The 20151-nt window shown below is 45.3% G+C and overlaps 2 protein-coding genes across 2 annotated transcripts in view; both read left to right on the top strand.

Moving 5' to 3' along the window:
- Window positions 1–223: 223 nt before the first annotated feature.
- Window positions 224–17788, top strand: LOC132581375 (protein mono-ADP-ribosyltransferase TIPARP-like). The gene is made up of 5 exons (XM_060252604.1): window positions 224–825; window positions 3477–3648; window positions 7736–7923; window positions 10725–10979; window positions 17231–17788. The coding sequence occupies exons 1-5, from the start codon at window positions 494–496 to the stop codon at window positions 17655–17657; spliced, it is 1374 nt and encodes a 457-aa protein (XP_060108587.1). The 5' UTR covers window positions 224–493; the 3' UTR covers window positions 17658–17788.
- Window positions 17789–18153: 365 nt separating this feature from the next.
- Window positions 18154–20151, top strand: part of COPZ1 (COPI coat complex subunit zeta 1) — a 36898-nt gene continuing 34900 nt past the window's right edge. Inside the window, exon 1 of the mRNA XM_060253456.1 lies at window positions 18154–18264. The gene's annotated coding sequence lies outside the window, so the exon portion shown is untranslated. The remainder of the gene's footprint in view (window positions 18265–20151) is intronic.

Below are 20151 nucleotides of genomic sequence, written 5' to 3'. Positions count from 1 at the left end.
CTCTCTCTCCTCCAGTTATTATCCTTCCTTCCTTGCAGCTCTCAAACATGATCTGACATTCATGTCTTATGACTCTCAAACATCTGGTGTTTATTCTATGTGGCTCTTGCATTAAGCAAGTTTGGCCACCCCTGGCATTAAGCATGGTGATCATAGCTTGAGTCCAGTGGCACCTTTAAGACCAACAACTTTTTATTCAAGGTATGAATTTCAATGTGCATGCACCTTTAATAAAACTTTATTGCTCTGAAAGATGTAACTGGTGCTTCATGGTGATCCTTAGAAGTGAAAAGTAAAACTGAAACAGAAGCCTGTAGAAAACAAAAGTAAAACATTCGTAGATTTACAGTAGCCGGATAGCTGCTTGAACTGGTGAGATCTTTGCAGGGATCGAGACGGAACTAGGCCTTGCTGTGTATCACTACCGGGTATCAAACTTCCCCCATCTGCAGTTCATCAGTCAGACTCCAGCCTCGATTGATTTGGCTCCCAGATGGCAGAAAAACCAAAACGTTCAGAGACAGAGGTAGGCCACAGCAACTCGCCAGATGTCTCACTGGGGATTACAGTCCTGGAGCCGTCTAGTATCAATGTCCCACAATACCATGTGCACCAGAAGGATGGTGTGCAGATCTGCGACAACTTCCTACTAGGGGGTTGCCTGTTGCAGGAGCAGTGTCCACACCACCATACCCCTTTCCCTTACCACTGGCAGTGGAGGCGCAAGAAAGACTGTGTGTGGCTCAGTTTCAGCTTCTCAGCTCAACATCATTTGGAGAGACTCTACTGTGATCCAAACTTCAGTCAAGCAGAGCTGGTGGACAGGTGAGGATTCCATATTTGTTGCTTACACCAGGGGTGTCAAACTCATTTGTTAAGAGGGCTGGATCTGACATAAATGAGACTGTGAGGGGCCAGGCCATATCAGGTCGGGCCATGTGTGTACCTATTTAAGATTAGGTAGCAGAGATATATATTTTATAAAGAACACAGACAAACACACACACACATGTATATATATATATATAAAAACCTTAAAACATACTTAAAACATTAGCACTCATTGGTCTTAAGTATGCTTTCTTTGTATTTCTCCCATGGGATCCAGGGAACTGGGCAAAGGAAGCTCTGGCTCTTTCCTTCCTTCCCCAGGGGACTGGGGGGGGGAGCCTCAGCCAATGGAGAAAATAGAGGTTTTGCTCTGTAGCTCCTGTGTGATTGAGCAAGCCTGGCAAAGCAAGCTGTGATGCAGAAGGAAGCAAGAAAGAGGGAGAAGGAAGGAGATGACAGCCAGTTGCTCGGGGGCCTGATAGGAGCCCTTCAGGGGCCTGATTCGACCCCCGAACTGCATGTTTGACACCCCTGGATTACACTGTTGGCTAAGGAAAGGCTTTGGTGCTTGTTTCCAACAGCAACAGACCACTGTCCTGGAACAATCTGACACCAAATTGGGTGAAGTAGCAAAACCCCTGCAAGAGAGAGATAGAATACAGTGTGATCTGGATGTGCTGGGAAGGCTAAGTGCAGAGTTGTGCATCTAGGTAACAAAAATGAGGAGCACTCATACTGGATGGAGAGTACACTTCTGGGTACAGGTGAGAATAAGAGATTGGAGTACAGGTGGACTGTAAGCAAAATATGAGCAGTCATTGTAGTGCAGTGACAAAAAGGGCTAATCAGGTGGTCTTTAAACGGTAAAGGAAGTCCCCGGTGCAAGCACCAGTCATTTCTGACTTTGGGGTGACATCACATCACAACGTTTTCACAGTAAATTTTTTTGGGGTGGTTTGCCGTTGCCTTCCCCAGTCATCTACACTTTCCCCCCAGCAAGCTGGGTACTCATTTTACCAACCTCGGGAAGATGGAGGGCTGAGTCAACCTTGAGCCGGCTACCTGAACCCAGCTTCTGCCGGGATTGCGGCCCCCTCCGGGATTTACAGATGACCTGTAAAACGTCTGCTGTGAAAACGTCATAATGCAACGTCACCCCAGAGTCGGAAACGACTGGTGCTTGCACAGGGGACTACCTTTACCTTTTTACAGCAAAGCATTAGGTGACAAGCCCCGACACATAACAGGTTTTATGAACAGAGACATAACATCCAAATCGCAAGATGTCATAGCCCCACTGTACACAGCACTGGTCAGGCTGCACCTGGAGTACTTTGTACAGTTCTGGAGGCCTGACTTCAAAAAGGATGTGGATAGAATGGAGCACCAGTAGAGAGCTGTGAGGATGTTCAAGGGCCTGGAGACCAAGCCGTACAAGGCAAGGCTGAGGGGAATGTTCAGTCTGGAGAAGAGGAAGTTGGACATAATTGCTCTCTCTTGTATTTGAAGGGCTGTCACTTAGAGGAGGGCAGGAAGCTGCTCCTGTTGGCAGCAGAGGAGAGGACTTGTGATAATGGGTTTAAATGATGGGGGTATTGGCTGGATATTAGGAAGTACTTTTTATAGTTAGAGCAGTTCAGCAGTGGAATTGGCTACCTAGGGAGTTGGTGAGCTCTCCTTCACTGACAGTCTTCAAGTCAGGGAAGTTTTAGCCTGATCCTGCATTGAACACTAGATGGCCTGTATGGTATCTTCCATTCCAACTCTGTGTTTTCTCTGTAAAGCAAAAAAATAAACAAGCATCTGAGAACATGTGCAGAGGATATTCCTCCCCTCCCCTACTGAACCTCTTCTGAAACATGGGGCAGTACTTCAAGGAACTAAAATGTAGCTTTTTAAATCTTGATAAAACGGAATAGTTAGCTCCACGGAGTTCCTCAGACACTTGTCCTTTGTTCCCCCCTGCCCGAAGCCAATTTACACATCAGCAATTTTCTCCTGAAACAAGCAGATTACATCTTTCTCGTCTCCACGATTTTAACCTCACAACCAACCTGTAAGGTAGGCTACACTGAGCGAGTGTGACTGGCCCAAGTTTTCCCAGCAAGCTTCCATGGCAGAGTGAATATTCGAACCTGGGTCTCCCAGATCTTACTTCAGTACTCTTAATTATTACACCAGACGGGATCTCTTGGTTGCTGTGCTTCTGAATGTGAAGATATTAGCAGGTAGCCCTGACCTGGATAGCCCAGACAAGCCTGATCTTGTCAGATCTTGGAAGCTGAGCAAGGTCAACTCTGGCAAGTACTTGGATGGGAGACCTCCTTGAAAAACCAGTAGTCACAAGGACAGGGGCAGGTTTTATTCACCCACCTCTCTGAATATCTTCCAGGCCCCCAGTAGGGGTCAGTCACCAGAGGTTGACATGACTTCCAGGTGCACACACACCCAATTATAACCCCCCCAAAAGATATTGCCAAGTAACAACATATATCTCTATGCTATGAAAAGCTTAATTTGCTGACTCCTACAGACCAAGTTGCTGTTAAAGACCCAAGAATAAGCCAGGGGGTTTTCTCCAGATCAGTTGGCAACCTCACATCCTGCTTCTCTTGTGGTTTATTTAAATGTTTCTTGTCTTGTAGGTGGGGCTTTGTCCGTGTATTAAACTTGGACACAATGACATTCAGAGACATTATGTTATATGATAAAATACGCCGGCTCTCCAACAGCAGTGACCCTGCTTGCAATCCTCACTTCCCTGCAGAGTGGAAGGTTTATTGGAAAGAACTAGGGAGCTGGAGGGAATATGAGGAGGTAAGAGGACCCAAAACTATAAACATTTTGCTTGCAGAACAGATGTCTTGAGGCAGCTTGAGTCTGTGCCCTTGTGCAAAATCAACTGGAAATGAAATGAGAGCACCCGAAAGCTTATGTTCTGAATAAAACTAAGTTTGTCTTAAATGTGCAATCGACTCCTATTTTGTTCTACTACTTCAGACCAACACGGTTGCCTACTTGGATCTATCAACTGGAAATGGTAGAGGCATTCCCAAACATGCCATTGGTAGAAAGTGCCATCAAGCCACAACCAATTTATGTCGACCCTGTAGTGTAGAGCTTTTCAGGCAAGAGACGAACATAAGTGGCTTTGCTATTGCCTGCCTCTGCATTGCAACCCTGGTCTTCCTTAGTGGACTATTCAGACTTTTTCAGCTATATCATTTGTACATTCACTTGCTTATTATATTTAGGGCTTAATATTTTTGTATAATGTTTTTATATATTCACAGTGTGATCCTTACATGTTATATCGAACGCTGTGTATTGTAGTTTCACTTAAGAATTTTTGCATTTTGTTATTTACACGGTGGCTTTTGTATATTCTATTTCTTATCCACTGTGGTCACAAATAGTTACTATAGCTTTACTTCAGTCACACGGTGAAGATTCTTGTACTGTGGTGGCAGTTGCTGCCAAAGCAACATTTAAAAAAAATCTACACAGCCAATCAAATCAATAGCTATTCAAACCGTTGCTGAGCAAAGGGCCTTCCCGGCTTCACCCAGTTCCTAAAAGCACTTGATGGGTGCCGGAAAAGGTGTTGGTGGGTGCCATATTGGGGATCCCTGGTGTAGTGGTTAGTGGTTAGAGTGCTTGACCAGAATCTGGGAGTTCAGCAGTCAAATACTCAATTATAATGCTCTGTGGATGACTTTGAGCCAGTGACTCACACATTAATTTACAGGTAGGGTTGCCAGGTCCGACTCAAGAAATATCTGGGGATTTTTGGGGCGGGGCCAGGTGACTTTGGGGGTGGAGCCGGGAGCAAGGTTGTAACAAGTACAATTGAACTCCAAAGGAGTTCTGGCCATCACATTTAAAAGGAGCATGCACCTTTTAAATGATGATGATGATGATGATGATGATGATGATGATGATGATATTGGATTTATATCCCGCCCTCCACTCCGAAGAGTCTCAGAGCGGCTCACAATCTCCTTTGCCTTCCTCCCCCACAACAGACACCCTGTGAGGTGGGTGGGGCTGAGAAAGCTCTCCCAGAAGCTGCCCTTTCAAGGACAACCTCTGCCAGAGCTATAGCTGACCCAAGGCCATTCCAGCAGGTGCAAGTGGAGGAGTGGGGAATCAAACCCGGTTCTCCCAGATAAGAGTCCGCACACTTAACCACTACACCAAACTGGCTTTCCCTCCACTTGGAAATAATGAAGGATGGGGGAGCCTTCTTTTGGGGTTCATAGAATTGGACCCCCTGGTCCAATCTTTTTTGAAACTTGGGGGGGGGGAGTGTTTTGAGGAGAGACATCGGATGCTATGCTGAAAATTTGGTGCCTCTATCTCAACAAACACTCCCCCCTCCCAAGCTCCAGATACCCATGGATTTCTCCATTATACCCTATGGGAATCGATCTCCATAGGGTGTAATGGAGCACCTAGCAAACATTTTCCTCCCAGCCCTGCTTTCTGGAGCATACGTGGAAAGGAAAAATGGAGAGGGGGGGAAGGAGGGAAGTGTGCAGAAAACTGCATGTGTGCAGTCTCTGTCACCATCAATATGCCTGCCTGCTTCTGCAGTCACAGTGTCAGTGTAAGCAAAGTTGCTATGTGGAAGCAACTAAAGTCTGTCCGGTTCTTTTAAACTTCTGATAGCCTCTGTCTTTTGTACTGGCCCTGACCTAGCTAGCCCAGGCTAGCCTGAACTCAGCAGATTTTGGAAGTTAAGCAGGCTTGGCCCTTTTTAGTACTAGGATGGGGGGCCACCAACAAAGTCCAGGGTTGCAATGCAGAGGCAGGCTGGGGCAAAACCACCTCTGTACATCTCACGCCATGAAAGCTCTATGGGGTTGCCCTAAGTCAGCTGTGACCTGATGGCAAACATATATATTTTATACAGGGCTTGAGCTAAAGTACTACTACCTGTTTTGAATTGTTGATTGCTTAGATTTTATTTTGCTTAATGTGGTTTGAAGAGCTGAGGATTTTTTAATGTAATGGTAAGGTATCATTTCTAAATGGCCTTTGTATATTGAATTAGTATTTTATCCCACCCTTCCTCTAGGGTTGCCAAGTCCCCCGTAGCCTCCAGCGGGGGACCATTTTTGTGTGCGCTTTGCACAGTGCAATGACATCACCCACAAGTGACATCATCATGCCAGTGACGTTGCGCACCGGCCACTCCAGGCATTTCCAGGAAAATTCTATGGTTCTCCCAGACGCTCTAGCATTTTGGGAGGTAAAAACTCTGTGGTACATATTGTGCATCATCATGCCAGCGACGTCGGGGGAGGTTCCCCCTGCTGGCCCAATGTGGGCTGGTGAGTTGGGAACCTCCCGGGTGGGAGAAACCCCACCCAGCCCAGGGGCTTGGCAGCCTTACCTTTCTCCAAAGAACTCAGTGCAAGCACACTTCCTCCATTTTGCACTCACAACCTTTTGAGGTAGTTCTTGGTGGGCAGCCATGTTTGTCTGAAGCAGTAGAACTTTTGAGTCCAGGGACATCTTTAAGACCAACAAAGGTATGAGTTTTTGTGTGCACAGCATATGTCAATACATCTTCATTAAGCTGCATGCTAATTTGCTATTAACCTATATAGAGGCATCTGTCTGTCTGTCTATCTATCTAATCTGTCTGTCTTTCTGTCTATCATATCTAGCTATCTGATATGTTGACTTCCATTTCAACGTATCTGTGGAAGCGTGCCTGCACACAAAAGCTCATACCCTGAATAAGCTTTTGTTAGTCTTAAAGGTGCCACTGGACTCTAAACCTGTGAGGTGGGTTAGGCTGAGAGAGAATGTGACTGGCCCAAATTCCCCCAGTGAACTTCTAGGGCAGAGCTGGGATCTGAAACTGGATCTTCCAGATTGTCATCCAATGACTACACTGTACCCTCTCCCCTTCCTTGGAGGGGGTTGAAATATCAAGTGGACGAGGAAGGACTCTGCCTTCTTCTCCTTCCGAATTCATTATGCCACAATAATGGGCTTATATTTCAAGTGTTCCAAGAAGTTTATATTTCCACTACTTGGCATTACATTTTATGACATTCATGGCCCAGCCCCACAAACTCCTATTTATGTCAGATCTGGCCTTTGTAACAAATGAGTTTGACCCCACTGTCTAGATGCTATATCTGAAGAAGTGAGCCAGTGACTGATGAAAGCTCATACTCTGCTACAAATTTGCTTCGTCTTTAAGGTGCTACCGGACTCTTGATCTGTTCTACTGCTACAGACAGACTAACATGGCCACCCTATCTTGAGAATTTAAGAACATAAGAGAAGCCATGTTGGATCAGGCCAATGGTGCATCCAGTCCAATACTCTCTGTGTCACACAGTGGCCAAAAAAACAGGTGCCATCAGGAGGTCCATCAATGGGGCCAGGACCCTAGAAGCCCTCCCACTGTGTCCCCCCAAAAGCCCCAAGAATACAGAGCATCACTGCCCCAGACAGAGAGTTCCATCAATACCCTGTGACTAATAGCTACTGATGGACCTCTGTTCCATATGTTTATCCAATCCCCTCTTGAAGCTGTCTATGCTTGTAGCTGTCACTACCTTCTGGGGCAGTGAATTCCATGTGTTAAACACCCTTTGGGTGAAGAAGTACCGTACTTCCTTTTATCCATTCTAACCCAGCTGCTCAGCAATTTCATTGAGTGTCCACGAGTTCTTGTATTGTGAGAAAGGGAGAAAACTATTTCTTTCTCTACCTTCTCTATCCTATGCATAATCTTCTAAACCTTAAGATAATGTGAGAGAGTCCCAAAAGCAAAGAGTTGCCTCATGGTCCACTGCAGTAACAGAAAGCTGAAAGAATATTCTTGAATGTTTTGTGTGTTTGGAGAATGGAAGAACTTGTGGTTATTTCCCCTCTATAGCCAGTTGCACAGGAACTCGTGGCTGCTTTTGAGCGGGGCCTATGGAACCATGCCTTTTATCTAGATGGGCACCTCTATAATGTGGACCTCAAAAACCATACCCAGTGCAATGTCAGGACAAAGTTCTCCCGTCCTGTTATACACCGACCAGTCTTACGTTCATGTGCTAATATTGCACCCTATTTGCGGTGAGTATGACAGCCCCAACCTTCCTTCACAAGTCTGGACTCCTGTGTTAAGTGTTAGTTTTGATCTTGTAGCCTGTGCTCCGGAGAGCCTCAGGTGTTTCGAGACCCACCAATGTAGATATTCAAGTGTAGAATTTGACATCCAGACTAGAAACCAGCACTGAGCTGAGCTGAATTTTCACCACACCCACCCCTTCCCCCTGTTTTTCTTTGGCACTTACTTCCTTGCAAAACAATTCAAACAAAAAATTAGGGGATATCCAAATGGTAACTTCGCATGTTTTGAGTTTAGAACCAAGAAACTGAAAGTAAAAGAATATGTTCTGGTGGCTATTTCAAACCACTGATAAAGGTTTTTAAAGTTTTTGTTTTAATTTCCTTAATGCAACTTCTGTACAACTTTTGCCTTTTGGATCATTCCACCTGTATGTTGAATGCACACACATGGATCCCTGTGTGTTGAATCAACAGGAGATAGGGTGTCAACCTCCAAGTGGTGGCTTGAGATCTCCCAGAATTGCAACTGGTCTCTAGCAGCAGACATAGATCAGTTCTCCTGGAGAAAATGGATGCTTTGGAATAGGGATGCCAACCTCCAGGTAGGACCTGGGGATCCCCTGGAATTACAGCTTATTTCCAGACTTCAGAGATCAGATCCCCTGGGGGGAAAATGGATGCTTTGGAGGGTGGACTCTATGCCACTGTACCCCACTGAGGTCTCTGTCCTCCCCAAACTTCATCCCTAAATATCCTGTAGTTTCCCAACCTAGATGTGGCAACACTATGCCAGTGGCCAGAGGAGATCTGGCAACTTTCTTTGGAAGTCGGTCTCTATGGCATTATATCCTGTTGAAGTCCCTCCCTCTCCAAACCCCAACATACCCAAGCTCCACCCCCAGATCTTCAGGTATTTCCTAACCCAGCAATCAACAAGCAAAGGAGACCTGGGGTAATTATATGGCTATAAAATGAAAGAAAAGCCCCAGGGTAACAAAAAACTTGAATACTTAACAACACTCTAAAGCAGGAGTGGCCAACGGTAGCTCTCCAGATTTTTTTTTTTTTGCCTACAACTCCCATCAGCCCCAGCCAGCATGGCCAATGGCTGGGGCTGATGGGAGTTGTAGGCAAAAAAACATCTGGAGAGCTACCATTGGCCACCCCTGCTCTAAAGTATTTGACATCTGTAATTAAGAACAATATGTAAACTAAAAGCCCACTATAACAAGGAAAATTCTACAGACAACAAAGTAATACAACAAGCAGTGTGACACAGTGCTGTAACTCAGTACAAATGCAGGTTGCTCTTAACAAACAGATATCAAGCCAGTCCAAAAGTGTGGCTCAGCTAACAGTATTCTTCTCTGGCCACTTCAGACTTGACCACCTGCTTCCTTAAGGTGGTCTTTTGTTATTCATTGCCCTGGGGCTTTTCTTTCATTTTATTTCCCAACCCAGAGCTGCAGCCCTAACAGGAGAGCCATAAGGGACATAATTTCTGGTGTATGAAGACTATGGAGGACAGTTATGTTGTTGATGTACGTCTGTCCCACTTCAAACCCTTCCTTTGTAGAATTGTTGCTGTTGTTCAGTCGCACAGTCAAATCTGACTCTTTGCAACCCCATGGACAAAGTCATGCCAGGCCCTCCTGTCTTCCACCATCCTCTGAAGTCTGCTCAAATTCGTGTTTGTTACATAAGTTAACGCTGTTCAGCCATCTCATCTTTTGCTGTCCCCTTCTTCTTTTGCTTTCTGTAGAATTACACAAAACTAATAGGACCTAGTCAGACATGATATTTTCCACAGTTCTGTGCAATCAAGTGAGCATTGCCAGTTCTGTGTGGATTAGGGGCCAATGTGAAGTACACCTGTGAGGAAAAGGGAATTAAGCCTCCCCTCTGTGCTGGGGAAGGCAATGGCAAACCACCCCGTAAAAAGTCTGCCGTGAAAATACTGTGAAAGCAATGTCACCCCAGAGTCAGAAACGACTTGCACAGGGGACCTTTCCTTTCCTTTCCTGTGCTGTTTCCTGACTTCAAACAACCCTGGTGGCGTTGTTTGCTCCATCAGGGGAAACTTAGGTGTACTTCATCAATGCACAAGAAACAGGGTGAATAGCAACCCTTGGTCCATTTCACACTGGGGAAATGGCACACGGGCAGGGACAGCCCTGGACTGTCTGGCACCCTAGGCAAGACTAACTTCTGGCGCCCCCCTCCTCTGCACTGATAACGTCACAGAATCATATGGGGGTGTCTAATTCGGTGCTCCTAGAAGGTCAGTGCCCTAGGCAATCCCCTAGTGTGCCTAGAGGCAGGGCCAGCCCTACACATAGGGAAAAGCTGAAGCCCTTCCTCCTGCACACCCAAATCAGGCCCATACATGAATGGGAATACATTTGCAGTGCAGAAACTGCAATAGAACTTGGACCTCATGAACCTGGGAAGGACCAAGGTAACATGTAACACACTGCATTCAAATCTATAAGGTCATGCCCTAAAGAATGTGTGATAGTGCTAGCAAATCAGTGATTGGTGGATTTGCCCTGATGTCTGCAAAGGATAGAGTGGAGCAAAGAGCCTAGAAAAGAAAGGAAGATGACAGATTGGAATAACAGGATTGTGCCAGAAGAGGAATGAGGATAGTAGGTTATGGCAAACTGGGAGAAAGGAAAGGTAAGAGTAGAGAGCTGCACCAGGCCAGGCAGCTATTCTTTCCCATCTACTAATATATCAGGGGCTGCAACCAGCTACATGGACAATCAGAAAGCTGAGCTGTTGCTGCTTCCTTTCCCTGCCAGGTCAGTTGCCTCAGCCCTTTGCACCGCAGCAGTCCCTGGGGAGGATCCTTTGGATCTGTACTGTGGGTCATATCCTGCCGAATGGGTCCCTCAGCCCTGTGGGGACTTGCCTTTTACAATGGTCGAAGTGACTCTACCAGAGCTGGCCTACCAGAAGGTGAGCAAGCTCTTCCATGACTCCTTGCCAGAGGGGAAGGCATTGGTGCTGTCGATCTACCGTATACGCAACAACCATCTCTGGCAGGCGTATGTGAGGTAAGAAGTGTGGGATGTGGTATTGTTTTCTTCATGCCGACTTGTATGTCTGGTTTGTGGTAGTAAACGTGAGAGAGAAGAACCTGACAAAAGATCATAATTCCACACTCCTCTCCCTTCATTTTTATACCTTTTAGGTATAAAAAATGCTCTTATTTAATTATCCCCTGCAGTGCTCCCTCCTGAAAAAATTTCTGGCTGCGGGGCTGCCCCTGAATCCCCAGGACCTTCCCAACTCATAACTGACAACCCTACTCTACGTCACAGGATTGTGGTAAAGATAAACAGAATGCATTAGCACAGAGGTGTGAAACTCATTTGTTACAAGAGACAAATCTGACATCAATATCACTTTGTCAGGCTGCGCCATGTTTCCCATAAAGTGTAATGCCAGGTACCAGAAATATAAACTTTACAAAGGACACAGGCAAAACCAATTAACAATATTTTTTTTACTGAAAATACAAACAAAAATAATTGATTCCTAGCAATGAAAGCAACTGATTTACTGGGAAACCCACAGAAGCCCCAATAACTGAATTTAATCATATTAAAGATTAGGTTCTCCCCGCCCCCCCCCCCCCCCGGGAAATATCTCAAAAGGAGGAGTACCTTACATTTTCATACATACTGCTTGTTTGTGGCTGGATGGGTCAGTTCTGGCCCCCAGGCCTTATGTTTGACACCCCTACATTAGCAGCTTCCAGCTTCTGCCACTACAAAGGCTGCTTCTTGACAAGTAGCTATAAAACTTATTTTGCCAGCTATGTCCTAGCACCCACAAAAGCAGCCCTGTACCTTTCATGCATGCTTTCATTGCTCCTGACTTTCACAAGCACTGAATTCACAATTCACAAGCACTGTCAATTCACAGTGCTTAAATTGCTCCTGACTTTCACAAGCACTGTCAGTTCACAAGTACTGAAAAACATGGACATGGTTTTTCCATGGATCTGCTCTCCCTTTGTATTTTCACAGTTCTGGGGACAGTTTATTTTCTTCCGCACGCGCTTTCAATAATGAGGATTTTCACTGTTATCATCAGCGGTCTCACATCATCAATGGCATCACAGCATCCCCTTTTTAAAAGAGGCACTAAAATATCGCTAGCAATATATCACTGGAGAGGGCTTTTTTGCAGAAAAAACTCAGCAGGAACTCATTTGCATATTAGGCCACACCCCCGACACCAAGCCAGCTGGAACTGCATTCCTGTGAATTCCCAGCTTTAATTTTTTTAGAAAAAGTAAGTCTTTAATCCCTTTCCTCAGATAAGCCCTTTTCCTTATATTTCTACAAGAGAGGAATATAGAGACTTACTTTTTAAATTAAAGTTGGGGAATTGAGAGACCCTGCTAAGATCATTGTTAACAATATATTGATATTTTAGCACAGTTTTTAAAAGAAAAAGAAACCACCTGTCTTCAGGGTGTTGGGGGAGGAGGAGAGGGAATGGTTTCACCACCACAGTCCAGTAATGGAAAAGTGCACCGAAGGTGGGTGGGAGTGGGCGGGGCACAGAAAATCAACAGAAGCATTATGTATAAGGAAAGCTGTTGAATCAAAATTGGCTTCCAGAAAAAGATCAGGGTAAAACTGGTTTCAAAAGAAGAAAACAAAATGCAAGGGGAAAAAAGAAGAAGAAAATATTGGATTTATATTCTGCCCTCCACTCCGAAGAGTCTCAGAGTGGCTCACAATCTCCTTTACCTTCCTCCCCCACAACAGACACCCTGTGAGGTGGGTGGGGCTGGAGAGGGCAGCTGTCCTTTCAAGGACAACCTCTGCCAGAGCTATGGCTGACCCAAGGCCATGCTAGCAGGTGCAAGTGGAGGAGTGGGGAATCAAACCCGGTTCTCCCAGATAAGAGTCCGCACACTTAACCACTACACCAAACTTTAGTGAAACCTAAAGGCACAAAAGATCATGTGAAAATCGGGATAAGCCAAAGTAGTATGGGGCAAGACTGATAGAAGAAGAAAAAAACATGTGGAAGAGGTAATGTTCAGATCCGTATCTAGAAGCCACCAGCCATCACAAGCCAGCTCACTCCCCACAGCCATATGCACTCCTCCTTCCAAAGGTAACTTCCATTTCACACAAAGTTTTTCATCATGCCTTGCTTCACTTTGTTTGCAAAGGGAAGGTTTTATACCTTTATTTCCTCATTGAGCAGTGCCTCTCCAAGAAACTGGCCCTAGGCAACTTATAAAGTTCAACAGCAAAAAAAAAAATGGAACACAAACATTCTTTTTCGTGTGAGTATTGTGTGTGTGCACATGCATGTGTGGGTGTGGAAGTCATGGCTGACTTCTGGTGATTCCCTATTACGGCTTGGACATTCAGAGAGGTAGCTTGCTCTCCTGCCTCTGCACCCCAGCCCTGATATTCCTTGATAATCTTTCATCCAAGTACTTGCCGGGGTCAGCCCTACTTTGCTCTCAGAAGCAAAGTAGGGCTGACCCCGGCAAGTACTTGGATGAAGATTATCAAGGAATACTCAGGGCTAGGGTGCCAGCAGGCAGGAGAGCAAGCTACCTCTCTGAATGTCCAAGCCGTAATAGGGAATCACCAGAAGTCAGCCATTGACTTCCACACACACATGCTGTGCACACACACAATATCACACGAAAAAGAATGTTTGTAGTTCCATTTTTTTTTTTGCTGTTGAACTTTATAAGTTGCCTAGGGCAGTTTCCTTGGAGAGGCACTGCTCAATGAGGAAAAAGGTAAAAACCCTTCCCTTTGCAAACCAAGCTGAAGCAAGGCATGATGAAAAACTTTGTGTGAAATGGAAGTTACTTTGGACCAGGAGCCGAGTGCTATGGCTGTGGGGAGTGAGCTGGCTCTGCCCCTGATGGCTGGTCAGGTTCCCTAGATCCAGGATCCTGACACATCTACCTCTTCACATGTCTTTTTTGACATGGCTGAGCCAGAAGGGGTGGACAGCAGCCACGTAGAACAACATTTTAGTGCAGTGCCACCTTTAAGACCAACCAAGTTTTATTCAAGGTATAAGCTTTTAGAGTTGCCAATCCCAGGTTGGGGGCAGAGGATCCCCTGGTTTGGTGGCCCTCCCACTATTTCAGGGCCATCAGAAAGTGGGGTTGGGGAAAGAAAATGTCTGCTGGGAACGCCATTACAAAATGCAAATACAAAGGAACCAGGAGGGAGGGGCTGCTTATATAGACTCAGGAAAGCCTTTTGCCGGCCACTGAGCTAGAACAGTGATTGCTAGAAAGAGAAGACATTGGAAGAAGACACAGGATTAATAGTCCGCCCTCCACTCAAGAGTCTCAGAGCGGCTTACAATCTCCTTTATCTTCCTCCCCCTCAACAAATACCCTGTAAGGTGGGTGGGGCTGAGAGGGCTCTCCCAAAAGCTGCCCTTTCAAGGGCAAGCTCTGTGATAACTATGGCTGATCTAAAGTCATTCCAACAGCTGCAAGTGGAGGAGTGGGGAATCAAACCCAGTTCTCTCAGATAAGAGTCCGCACACTTAACCACTACACCAAAGGTAGCTCTGTGCATGGAAACACAGTGCACGGAAATACTGTTTACAGAAACACCTATCAGGACAATTCTTTCATGTGTTGGGAAGGAGGAACATCTGCTTCTGGCTGGAAAACAGCTCTGTCAGGTTATCTGGATTCTGTATATCAAATAATGGAGAGGATTCCATTCCGATTTTGATTAGCAGATCTCCACATTCACATTCTCTAGCAAGCATGGTCTTATGAGCAAGTACGAGCAGAGTAGGACCAAATTTACAAGTGCCACTTAAAATTGGCTGTGCTGAAAACTGATGTATAATTTCATTTCATCCTTCTTGCACTGTATAATGTAGATGCTATTTTGGCCTAGGATTCTGTGTAAAGTTGCGTTTATACATAATATTGGATGCAAAGGTATGGTGGCGGGACAGAGAAGCAGAGCTTCCCAGAAGCATTAATCACATTTTTCAAGGAGCTTGGGGTGGCATATATGGGTGGCATGAGACTGAGAAACAGCAGACTAGCTAAAAGTTGCCACCAAGCTTCTTTCTTTGATTTATTTAGAACAAAGTAGCACCCTTAAGACCAACAAAGTTTTATTCAGATTGTAAGCTTTCGTATGCATGCATACTTCTTCAGTTGAGGGAATGGGGTACAGTGAGCATATAACTGGTGGGTAGTGGTTAAGAATGTGATACAATGGCAAAATAGTATAGTAAACAAACTGAAAGACCATTTGGTCTGGATAGCATTTATTTGGGAAACCAATAAAAGGTAATAAAAGTTGCCTGTTAATTGCTCTTGCTATAAGTCTAGGTGAAACAAAGGACATGTATTTCCTAGTTATGTTCTTATCTACCTAATATACTTTTTAATATGTAACATACATTATAAACATCATTCTATATCAGGGGTGGCCAAACTTGTAAGAGCCACATAGAATAAACATCACATGTTTGAGAGCGGCAAGACATGAATGTCAGATGTTTGAGAGCCACAAGACAGGAAGGAAGGAAAGCAAATAGATGGGGAGGAAGGGAGAGGTGGAAAGAAAGCAACTTTAACTCTAAATGCATTCTCCAAGCCGCTGGCTGGCTTGAAGAAATTATTTAGAGAGAAATGCCTTCTCCAAGCTGGCCAATGGGGCAGCGGAGCCTTCAAGAGCCACACAATAGGTGTGAAAGAGCCACAGTTTGGCCACCCCTATTCTATATATATTTATTTACCTCGCTTATACTATACCTTTCTCTCCCATGGGGACCCAATGCAGCTTATATTGTTGTAGTTAGTTAAATTTATAGACCACCTTGAGCCCTTCAGGGGAGGGTGTACATCATAATCAAACATACAAACATTAAAATACAATAAATAGGAGATACAAGCAAGTAAGTAAGATGAAATCAATAACATTCTCCCAATTAATGATGGCATAGCAGTTTTTACTCCCTTCATGGGCAGACTATGAACTGGGCATGGGGGAGGCCATGACAGAGTGATGGTACAAAAACCATTGCTGTCCTCAATTCTAGGCCCGGTGAAACATTTCTGTGTGGAACTGAGTTAGGTCCTGCATGGCGCAGATATCACTAGGTAGGGCAGGGGTGTCAAACTCATTTGTTATGAGGGCCGGATCTGACATAAATTAGGCCTTGTTGGGCCAGGCCATGTCGGGCTGGGCCAAGACATGTTGGGCTGGGCCATGTGTGTACCTATTTAAGATTAGGTAGCAGAGAGATAAATTTTATAAAGAACACAAAAACAAATATATTTAAAAAAAACTTAGAGCATGCTTAAAACGTTAGCACTCACTGGTCTGAAAAGTGTTTTCTTTGTGTTTCTCCCATGGAATCCAGGGAACTGTGCAAAGAAAGCTCTGGTTCTTTCCTTCCTTCCCCAGGGACTGTGGGGAGGGAGCTTCAGTCAATAGAAGGAAGAGAGGCTTCGTTCAGTAGCTCTGCTGTGCAATTGAGAGCGCCTGGCAAAGCAAGCTGCTATGCAGAAGGAAGCAAGATATAGGCAGAAGGAAGCAGATGACAGCCAGTTGCTCAGGGGCCTGATAGGAGTCCTCCAAGGGCCTGATTCGGCTCCTGAAGTGCATGTTTGACACCCCTGAAAGCGTTCCACCTAAGGTTGCCTGGTATGTGTTGGAAAATACCTGGAGACTTTGGGGGTGGATCTGGGAGAGGGTGGGGTTTGGGGAGGGGTGGGGCCTCAGCATGGTACAATGCCACAGAGTCCACCCTTCAAAGCAACCACTTTCTCCAGGGGAGCTGATCTTTGCCAGTTGTAAAAGTGGGAGATCTCCAGGCCCTACTTGGAGGCTGGCAACCCTAGTTCCACCAGGCTGGAGCCAGGGCTGAGAAGGCCCTTGGTCTAGCTGAGGACACCTGGATGTCACAACAACCCTGTGAAGTAGTTTAGACTTAGAGGGTGTAACTGGTCCAAGGTCACCCAGCGAGTTTCCATGGCAGAGTAGGGATTCAAATCTAGGTCTCCCAGGTCCTACTCTAAAACTCTAACCACATCTCATTGGCTGTCAGTTTAGTGGTGATTTGAACTCTTTGGGTGATTTGGGTCTTCCCAGTCTAATATATCCACCCTGCTAGTCAGTGTGCTGTACTGATCTGCTGTTTCTACCTCCATGTCTGTTTATTTTATACAATCATACTGGGATGTGATTAGATTTTAGATACATAAGAAGGTTGTAGTCCAGTGGATTCATGAACCAAAAATCTCCCCCCATCTCTTTCCCACCAGGCAGAAGGTGCTCATGTGCCAGAACCGCTGTCCAGAGGATCAACACTCTCTGGAGAAACATCTTTTCCATGGCACTGGAGCAGCCCAGATCAGGTCTATCTGCGCAATGAACTTTGACTCTCGCTTGGCAGGGCTGAATGGCAGCGCTTACGGGAAGGGCATTTATTTTGCTAAGAATGCAGCATATTCACACACTTATGCCCGAGCAACCCAGGACAACGTTCACTGCATGTTCTTGGCCAAAGTGCTGACAGGCTATACAGCGAATGGCAACTCAAAGCTGAAGCGGCCTCCTGTATGCTACGACTCCTGCACAGATTGTACCAAAGACCCCAGGATTTTTGTCATCTTCAAGAACTGCCAGTGCTACCCATACTTCCTAATCTGCTACAAAGAAGTAGCTAAGCCGGTGGCTGTGGAACAATGAAGATGTCAGGCCTTCTTCTATGACTCTCCAATATGTCTAGTCCATGTCAAGCAATACATGATGCTCAGTTGCATTCAGCACACTAACTTTTTTTTAATAAAATGCAGATGCTGAGACTGCAATCTACAGTGGAACATCCCTGAAGGGTGGAGTGTGTCTAATGGTTTTTCTGATAGAAGTCCTCCTTGCAGCTTTTTCCTTCCATGGGAGGTTGGGGGAGGGATACAGGTATTAAGTACTACCTAGGTATGTTGCTGGGTTGGGCTGACAGACGTTTTCTAGGAGTACCATTCTTCTTATTTCTGCACAGGCCCAATTCAGATGGGAACTATGGTACAGGGAGAGAAGTTTTAAGCTTCCCTCTTGTGCTGTTTTCCTGAACACTGCCCCCCTCCCCGCCGCAGGAGCCACTATTTGCCCTGTATGAGTAACCGATCTGGCCATGTTAAAGTTTTCCTGGCAGGGCAAATAGCAGCTCCCTGGAGTTATTTCAGGTCAGGAAAACACTGCCGGTCCTGATGTGCTGTGGTCTTGCTCCAATTTGGGCCTCTGCATGTTTCAGAAGGCTGGCACTCCTGGAACACATCCATCAACCCAACCTGCACAGGTAAGTCCATCACATGTAATTTGATCCTCAGGATATTTTGGCTTGCACAAATATAGAAGAAGCAGCTGCTACATCTTTGTAGCTGCAGGGCTGTTTAAAAAGGAATGAGGATCCTGCAGTTCAGAGCAACGTACATGTTTTTTTCCTTCCTCAAGGCCCCATGAGGTAGGTTAGTCTGAGAGGAAGTGTTTGGACCAAGGTTACCAAGACGGCTTCATAGCTAAAGTACAATTTTGAACCCAGGATTTCTGGCTCCTGTTCTAACCACCACCCCTCAGTGGTTCCCTCTGGCCAACTATTTCTGTAAGCAGGCAGCTTCACTGAACTCCAGAACTGCATACCTGGCCCTTTTATTGCTATTTCCCCTAGTATCCTTTGAATTTTCAGAAATTCCATTTGGACTTCCTCAAGCTAAAGAGACTGTGTTTTCAAGCAAAGGTTTTTACTGGGAGGAGTCTTCTCTGTGGAAAACATGGGAAGCCCCAGCAGTGAAATCATGGCTGTTTGTAAGTAGAAGCAAGAGCCTTGTTTTTCTACTGCATTGTGCAATTGAACCCACTGAACTTCTTCCGTTTTGCAACTTGCGACACTGCTGGTAAAACCACATGCTCTGCCTTGCACTTGGTCAAGTGACTCCTCCGCTCTACAACATCCTCTTTCAGTGGAGATGATGCCAACTCTATGGGCACTTCTCTGACACTAGCCCTCCACATTGTTGTCCAAATTCACACACACTTTAAAAAATCCTGTGAAATTCTTTCTAAGCTATTAATTGCATTCCTGTTTTCAAGAGTCCTCCCAGTTTGTCCCCCCCGCAACTGCTGTTTTGTAGCCATTTTTAGCGTTTCCATCGCAATTGCTGTGGTTCCCCCAAGGTGTAAACCAATGATCCTAATTTCTCCTATCCTGCGTAAACATAAAGCAGTCTTGTGTCGCTTTAAAGCCTAAGATTTGTTGGGGAATAAATTTTTGCAGGCTACCGTCCATGAAATCTCATGCCACAATAAATCTGTCTTTTTGCCCTTTGGAAAGACTTTTGTTTCCAGCAGCAACCTTTCATAGCTTACCCTTCTGGAACTCATCTGGAATTGTGGCTTTTGACAGTTACACCCTTCCATCCCCTGGCAACTGACTACCTATTATAAATGTGACTTTTTTGTTACAGAGTATTAAAAAGGTAGTTCCCTGTGCAAGCACCAGTCGTTTCCGACTCTGGGATGACATCCCACAACAGAGAATTAGGAAAGAATAAATTTTTTCATTTCCCTGGATAGACATGGTATACAGGACCCTAAAAGGAGCAGAAGAATTCAGTTGTGTGGTGTTGCATATTTAGCACTGAATTAGCTCAGTGCAAATTAGCTCAGCACTGAATTAGCTCAGCAGTGGCAAAACAACTCCACTCCCTCTTGTCACTGTCTGAAAACACATCACTTCTAGGAATCCAGCTGTATCAGAAGCCGACTAGCTCCCAGTCAGCCTCAGGGTTTTACCTCTGAAGTTGGCTGACCCCTGGTGGTGATTTCTATGTGGAGCGCTCTCACAATGGCTCCTGGGAAGACATCTTTAATTCCATTTTCCACAGCTCTAGCTTTTATGGACTTCCTCAGGAAAAGGAGAGCCACGCTCACTTGGTATTTGCATACAAGCCTTTTTTTAAAAAATGAAGCTTTGGAGTATTTTCATATGTGGCACTAAAAGCACCCTTCAGTCTCTATCCCACCACTTATGCACGTGTATGAATGCAAGTGTACGAAATCCATTTGCGCACGTGTATGAATAAAGCAAGCGAGCGAGCTGGGTAACCGGAGCACTTTAGCCAGCTAATATAGGTTTCATAATCACATGGCAAAATGCAAAGTATGTTTCGGCGTCGTAAGTAAAAAA

This window comes from Heteronotia binoei, chromosome 13 (genome assembly GCF_032191835.1).
Source record: "Heteronotia binoei isolate CCM8104 ecotype False Entrance Well chromosome 13, APGP_CSIRO_Hbin_v1, whole genome shotgun sequence".
Lineage (NCBI taxonomy): Eukaryota > Metazoa > Chordata > Lepidosauria > Squamata > Gekkonidae > Heteronotia > Heteronotia binoei.
The sequence above is the reverse complement of the archived record's forward strand: the minus strand, read 5'-3'. Positions and strand labels throughout refer to the sequence as shown.